The sequence below is a fragment of the Limulus polyphemus genome, unplaced genomic scaffold (assembly GCF_000517525.1).
Source record: "Limulus polyphemus unplaced genomic scaffold, Limulus_polyphemus-2.1.2 Scaffold3645, whole genome shotgun sequence".
In the NCBI taxonomy this organism is placed as follows: domain Eukaryota; kingdom Metazoa; phylum Arthropoda; class Merostomata; order Xiphosura; family Limulidae; genus Limulus; species Limulus polyphemus.
In genome coordinates, this window is record NW_013669255.1 from 9,078 (window position 1) to 17,389 (window position 8,312).

The 8,312-nt window shown below is 32.6% G+C and overlaps 1 protein-coding gene across 1 annotated transcript in view; it reads right to left on the bottom strand.

The window, feature by feature from the left end:
* The window catches only part of LOC106469762 (ADAMTS-like protein 5), a 48,570-nt gene that overhangs the window by 3,132 nt on the left and 37,126 nt on the right, over positions 1-8,312 (bottom strand). The window contains exons 4-9 of the mRNA XM_022398317.1: positions 7,428-7,533; positions 5,444-5,571; positions 4,922-5,084; positions 1,868-1,954; positions 1,320-1,483; positions 290-1,046 (exon numbers count right to left, since the gene is read on the bottom strand). Of these exons, the coding sequence (XP_022254025.1) occupies positions 290-1,046; positions 1,320-1,483; positions 1,868-1,954; positions 4,922-5,084; positions 5,444-5,571; positions 7,428-7,533 (1,405 nt within the window). The remainder of the gene's footprint in view (positions 1-289; positions 1,047-1,319; positions 1,484-1,867; positions 1,955-4,921; positions 5,085-5,443; positions 5,572-7,427; positions 7,534-8,312) is intronic.

The window sequence follows — 8,312 nt, forward strand, 5'->3', positions numbered from 1 at the left end:
GGCTACTCTTTTACCAACGAATAGTGGGATTGACCGTCACATTATAACGCCCCCACGGCTGAAAGGGCGAAAATGGTAACTGTATTTGATGGTTTATTTGGGTAATAGCCATCGTGTTCTTTGCTTTTAGCAAGTTATGACCTTTCAGAAGACTAGGGAGACAAACGTGTAATTCTGACGATTATTTTTATTTCTTACGCGTTGTTTTTAGGCCTTTTTTGGCAACACTTGATGTGAGTTGGGTATTGTATTGAAGCTATTTAGTTCTATATCAAAATACAATCCTTACTTTTGAATGTAAAATGTGGCGCGTGAGTCCTCCTAAAAGGTGGTATCGTTGTTTTCACGTCTGGAACTGCTGTTACAGTCAATGTATTTGTTCTGTTTGGGCTCACTTTTTCCCATTTGTTAGAAATCCTGGAAAACTGAAAATTGGTGAAAGGCGTAGAGTCTTTATCATACGCTTTTATAAAGTTATTTTTTTCCCGATTGATAAATTTTCTGTAACCATGGAAACCAGGAAGCGGGGTCGTGTTTGTTGTGGAGGTTGCAACCCCGTGGTAACGACCAGGATGATGCGTCATTCTTGTCACGGTAGATGAGGCTGCTCGATAATTATATTGACTACGATGTTTTGTTCTCTTTTTCGTATGTGTTTTAACCCTTCGATCGGAATGTGACGTCGCTTTTGTCGTGAATCCGGCCGATATTCTTTTGTGTTTGTATCGATCAGGATACGGCGTTGTAGAAGTAATAATATTTCGAAAATGGCTGTGATATGGATGCCATGTTGTGGCTGATGAGGATGATATTTTACGAAAACCATAACGCGGTGTGTTACGTACTGATGAAGTTGTGTATCCATGGCGACGATAACTACTTCTAACTGAATTGATTAAAGCTTTTGAATCATTTTGACGAGTTGTGGGCGATAAGGAGACGATATTTTGTGATGATGTGGGGAATTTCCTCTGTTTGATAGGGTAGTGTTCTTTCGGTAGCCAATATTCGTATCTTATACCTGGGTTCGGTTCTTTAAGCAGTACCTGTGTTAGAGAATCATAAAAAAAGTCATTTAGTATATTAACATTAGCACATATTCAAAGATGAGCTTAATAAATAATTCATTTCGTGTCACTAAAAGGAGTTATATTAGAAATAAATTACTGCCATTAAGAATGGGACTGAGTAATATGAAATTACTGTGATCTTGAATTACTCGTGTATCCAATTAACTGCAGTAATAAAGTTGTTGGCAAATGTTTTTTGTTTTTTTTTCTAAAAAGATATTTTTGATAAGAAAAGTAATCGGTTGTTACCATTACGTAAATATTTTGATTTATTGGACCTGGGATGGTGATTGTTTCGACACTGTCATTGGTTCGGTTGTAAATCACCACTGAATCAGCCACGTGATAACTTCCTGGCCAATCAATCAGCCAGTTTCCATTGATAATGAACGTCCCTTTTTCATCCGCTAGGGCTATACCAATGATCAGAAGAAAAGTAACTATAAAAAAGCTGTATCAATAATTTATGAAACAAATATTCCATTCCTGATGTGTAAACCTCTACTAAATCAAACACACACTTATCTACAGTTGATTACTAGTAATTACAATTAAAATTCATTATGGAGCAACCTAAAAGTTTTGTTTTAAATATACTTTAGGCAATGATGTCAATTTTCGAAAAGAAAATCTTTAAGGGGTAGACCTTTTTTATGTTTAATTAATTAAAATAAAATAAGTTGAGATAAATTATATAATTTATGTTTTAAAATACTTTCGTGGACTTTTATTTTGAATTGAGATTAACCCATTTAGACATGATAAATTAAAACATCTTAGTGACTTTACGATCTTACCTAGTAAGTTTTTGCTGGAATCTAAGATCAGGATATTTGTAGCCCTAGCGGGTATTATAGCAACATCACTGTATCCTAGACCAAAATCTGAAGAAAAAAAATCATTACAGAAAATAAACAGATAAAATAAATAAGGTTATTGTTAATGATTATTAAGGAAGTGATAGTTATAATATTTCTCATGTTGTGTTTTATGGAACAGTACAGTATGTTTGAAACCTACCACTGAAGAGAAAAACAAATATGCGGGGTTGTTTTCTTAATCTCAAACAATAAATGTAAATTCAGGCATAACAACAATAATGAATATTCTACAGTAGCGTATTATACATTTTTTCTGCTATAAGTAAGCCTAATTTAATATTAACTATTGTTTTTTTGGTATAAAATATTGTGTGTCTTACCGTAATGTCCAATTGTAAACAACTGATCATGATAATGGAATTAAAAGAAAAAGAAAATAGAGTTAGATTTTACAAAAGTCAGGCAATTGTTGTGTTTTTAACTTCATAATTTCCATGACATTAGATTTGAATAATGTTGATCCAATTGTACAAATATGCTTTTTTTAAAGTTCGTCACATTTTCTTAATTCGCAGTCGCACGCTTGACAACCACAGTTGATTGTCCACCACACATGACCATTAGATAGTTTCTCAACTAAAAACGACGAACGAGAATCACAAACCTCTAAAATAATCTTGAAGCAACAAGCAGAAATACTGAATAACAAGAACTAAGTAAGAATAATTTTTAGGGATGACGGGAGCATTCTGAGGGATGGAAAAACAATAACATGATTAACTCCAACAATATTTTGGGAAGCGTAGGAGTATGCTGAGAAGTAGAATAACAAAAATTTTCATCACAAACACCTTCATTAGTTTTTTGGGGCGAGTACTAAAAGAACGGAATAACATGAACCAGCATCATAACACCTATACTTTTTGTTTCGGGTGTATGCTAAAGGAATTTAAACGTCATAAAGTCACAATAACTTTAACTATTTGAAAATACATTTTGAAAATAAGAGATTATACGTATTAGGTACAAAAACTACATTAACTAAACTGGCCGGTATGCACAAAAATCTATTTTTAAAATTCTTTAAAGTTACTTAAAAAGCTTTGTTAAAGAAAAGTTTCACATGGATCTAAAAATAACGCATAACTTCTAGCAATAATGGAACATTTCTATAATATATATAAACTCGTTTTAGTCTAAGAACATTTGTTGTAGAAATTAATCATGAATTTTTCATATGCAAGATTTTCAAAAGTTTTAATGAGATAGTTAAGAGATACAATGGTGTATTGTTGATAGTTAAGAGATACAGTGATGTATTGTTGATAGTTAAGAGATACAACGTTATATTGTTGATAGTTAAGAGATACAATAGTGTATTGTTGATAGTTAAGAGATACGACGTTATATTGTTGATAGTTAAGAGATACAATAGTGTATTGTTGATAGTTAATAGATACATTAGTGTATTATTGATAGTTAAGAGATACGACGTTATATTGTTGATAGTTAAAGGATACAATGGTGTATTGTTGATAGTTAAGAGATACAGTGATGTATTGTTGATAGTTAAGAGATACAACGTTATATTGTTGATAGTTAAGAGATACAATAGTGTGTTGTTGATAGTTAATAGATACAACGATGTATTATTGATAGTTAAAGGATACAATGGTGTATTGTTGATAATTGAGAGATACAATGGTGTATTGTTGATAGTTAAGAGATACAACGGTGTATTGTTGATAGTTAAGAGATACAACCGTGTATTGTTGAAAGTTAGGAGATACAGTGGTGTATTGGTCTATGGATCTCATACTTATATGCTCTTGTTGGTTTTATGGTTGTTGTTGTTGTTTTTCAAAATATAGAATGTAGCATTTTAAAAAATAATAAAGCTTGTGATGATAGCATCCTTGGTGGTATTATGAATACTTGTTGTTACAGTTAAAGATAGTTGTAAAAAAGTAAAATAATTTTTTATGTATTTATTTATTTATTTACAATACCCCAAGTTTAAAAAAAACATAAAAGATAAGTGCTTACACTTATAACAGGATTATCGATGAAACGGTAAAATCTATCATATTTTAATATTTTTATTAATTGTTGATAGCTCCCGATGGCTCAGCGGTAAGACTGAAGAGGGCGTTATAACGCTAAAGATAGGTTTCGATACTCGCATTAGCACAGCACAGATAGCCGATCGTGCAGCTTTGTGCTGAATAACAAACAAATAAAGACTGTGGATAAAATATACGATATTTATAAAGTGCCTCAACATGGATTGTGTTACATTACATCTCTAAGAATAACTTCCGAAAATTTTGATGTGAACTTACGAGATGATTATTCAACTCGAATTCAGAATACTAGAAAATGTACGTTTTAATGGTTCAACCGAAAGAAATTTGAAAAATAACTTTTGTTTAAAAAAGACGAAAAGTAATTGTATTCAGAACCAACCTTTCATGATTAGAAAGCTCTTAAATCTACAGAAATCCAACATTTATTTACTTGTGTCCTATTTGATCGTAGAGAAAGATTTGAAACACAAAACATTATGTCGGCAACATTTTGTAAACAGCATTTCACAGTATAGATGTAAATAACACTTTGTATCAAAGCTGAAATACAGAATTTATAATTTCAAACAATTGTAAATGTGAATTTATTTTCATTAAGATAAGGTTGTGAGATCGTCATTTTTGAAGTATTTTATTCTTGAAAATGTAAGGGCCTTTTATAAGTTTTATCAGTTTGTAGGAGAGATAAATATTAATCATTAACTACTTTGGTTGGAAACTTTCAAAGCTACACTTTGTATAACAATCTAAACGACATACATATATATTTGTAAAACTGGTGATAAAAATAACTTAAATAAAAAATGCTCTTTTAACTTTAAGCTTGAGTTGATAAAAATTCAAAATAATCAAAGTATAGTTAAATTACGTTTTTACGTGATAAATTTCTTGACGTGGCACTATTATAAACATAACACCGGAATAAAAAAAGTACCATACTCACTATTATACAATGAAGAGTTTTTTAGGATACTGGAAATGTGGCCTAAGGACTTTTGACCATGGAATACATCTTTGTAATGGATGCACGTAAGATTTCGACCTCCACAAATCCTACATTTGTCAATGGTTCTATCAGACCCAATTCGGCCATCACATCCTATGGGCTACACATAAAAAATACAAACTACATTTAACGAGGAGATTTATAAATTATAAACATTGTTAAAGAATCTTTTTTTTATAAAATATAAGATATATTATTTGATGGACAACTCCACCTTAATTTTCGATTCCATTCACGACTTATTTTTGCTTGACAACGAAAACATTAAGAAGTTTGCCAACTTCATATGAAATTGACCCTTCAGTTGCAATAATAACACCACTTCTCTTTGGTAAATAAGTCTTCAAAATAACCAATGATTGAGTTCCTAATTTACATGTTTACTTTGAAATCAAATAAGCTCTTAAGCTCAAAATACACCTCTGTATAGCAGTAACCAATGCTGATGAAAATACGTACCATACAACGGCCGTTTACACAGACATTCTTTCCACCAGGCTTACATTTTGTCCCATCTACAACTTTACCAAAGCTATACGCCAGGTGATGTTCTTTTGCTTGACATTTTAATTCACAAGGGTTACCACCTGTAATAAAGGAAAAAAATATTTATCCATCTTGGTATCTTTGAGCTTGACAGGTTAACTACTGTTTCAATGCTCGATTATTTTATTTGAAATGTCCAAACTTCAGTTATTGCACTAATATTCTGAAAATGCTGTTTTGTTGAATTTCGCGCAAAACTACACGAGGGCTATCTATGTTGGCTGTCCCTAATTTAGCAGTGAAAGACTAGAGGGAAGGCAGCTAGTCATTATCATCCACCGCCAACTCTTGGGCTACTCGTTTATCAACGAATAGTGAGATTGACCGTTACATTATAACGCCCCCACGGCTGAAAGGGCGAGCATGTTTGGTGATCGCGCAAAGATACACGAGGACTATTTGCACTAGCCACTCATAATTTTGAAGTGACATACAAGAGAAAGAGAAAGTAAATATTCAACACCAGTCATCGCCAACTCTTGATAGACCAGATTGTTGGATTTTATCTTCACTCTTATAACGCACCCACGGCTCCAAAGTGCGAAACGCAACTTATTTTGTCTTTGCTGTAACGAGACGCGAACCACGGAAGCTCAGATCCACAGTCAGGAACGCTAATCATTGATTCGCGATCGGCCCTGTTTTTAAATAAGGACATACACACGCTCAGTTTATTTTGAAATATTAATGTGTTAATATAATATTGTAGTGCACGGCAGCTTTATATTGACATGCATTTGAATTTGAACTGTGAATAAGTATTTTCTACATAATTGTAAATCTATTTGTTATTAGTAAGTTGCATTTTTTTGATGACAAAATAAATGATAAAAATGCATGTATATATCTTAAACAAGTAATCTAACTGTTTGAGTCTTTTCACTCAAAAACTGCCATTTTGGTTTTTCTGTTGCAAGAGCTATTGTAAACAATATTTCTTGGCGGGGTACCAGTTTATATTGAACTTTGGCAGATTACAGTTTTATGTACGATATCCCGTAGTTTGTGCGATGAAGTCATCAAGATATCTTTCATATAAGATTTATTACAAACAGACTTAAGCTACTATCATCAGTAATTTCTATACAGAAAAAACTTTCACCCCACCACACCAGTTTGACTAAGCAAGACTCACGAACGATACGTAGTGGGTTACAAAAGATCCGAGTTGTCCCCCTCCCCCCCTATCCTAATCTAATGGAGCTTGTAACTGGTTGATTTAACCCGAGATAAACTTTTTTCAAATACAGTATAAACATCGATAGTTTAACTACAGATCCGAACAAAAATGGTTTCTAATCATAATCTTATTAGAAATATATATTCTAGTATGATATTACGCACTCGAAAACACGTGAATTAAATAAATATTTATGCCATAAATATTATATATAATATTATTTATTTGGCTGTCCAAAAAGAAAAGAAAAAGAAGAAAGCAGTTCTGTACATTAGTACTAATAAAATTAACAAACATGATAACAAAATTATTTAAAACCAACTATAGAGTTTACTTTTTATAGCAAACAATTTTAAACTATGTATCCAATAATATTGATGATGTTAAAAAAACGCGTAGGTTCAAGAAGTCTGAATAGAAATGAAGAAAAACCCTATAACCTGAGCGCTTTCGTAAGGTGGGCCTTTCTTCTTCAGGGGCAAACTGGGAATAGTTCGAGTTTGCCCCTGAAGAAGAAAGGTCCACCTTAAGAAAGCGTTCGGGTTATAGGATTTTTATTTGTTTCTATCCAATAATAAATTGGATATAAATTCTTTTAATCGCTGTTTATATAACCTTTTTTCTTTGCCACGTTTGTTTTTTTTTAATAATAGTTAAGCTGTTTTTGGTTTAGATTATACATATACAGTTTGTCGAATGTTTCGAAATATTTCTTACGTCCAAGATCAGCCAACCATTCTTTGACAAAGTGACCCGCCACCTTGCGGTTGTTATAACTGGAACACTGTATTAGTCTGAAATCCGTCGCGTTCTGGTTACAGGCCTATTCAATAGAAAAAAAATGTTATCAGAAAATGCAGTTGCTTCAGCAGTCTGAAAGTATGACAAGTTCAATAAATTATGTGAGGTTTCTAAGGGTTTTAAAAGATGAAACATCACGTTACGTCCCATAGTTCATCACGGATGTGAAATAATTGAATGCATATCTTAAAATGTAAAATGTATAACAAAATGACTGAAGATTCTTTTGAAAGTATACTAATCGCTTTTTACGAACAAGTCTGACTAAATCATGTCTAATATTTTCAATCTATTCCTCAAGAGACACTAGTTAAACAGCCAGTCAGAGACCCCAAGATCCAGGCACAGGTATCCCCTAATTCAGAATTGCTTACCAGAGCACGGGAAATCAAGTAGCAACATCTGCCGCCTATGCGGCTACTCTTTAAGGGAATAATGAAATCGACTGCCATAATTATAAAGCCCTCACAGCTAAAACTGAGTGTTCAGCTGCATATGTAGTCCAGCCCGACATACTAATCATTAGGCTACGCTCGCCCCCTAACGGAGTGAAAAGGTAGCATTTTCATGAAGACTAGGCTTGAGTTTTAAGAAAAGGCATTTATCTGACCAAAGTCAGCATAAACAAAATAATTGTACGTTCTAACGAAGAGACTTTTTATTTGATTAAAGGAACTTTTTTGTCTTATACAGAAACTACTTTTACGTAAACCCATTTAAAGTAGTTTGTACGTAAACCCATTGAAAGTAGTTTGTACGTAAACCCATTAAAAGTACTTTAAACGTAAACCCATTAAAAGT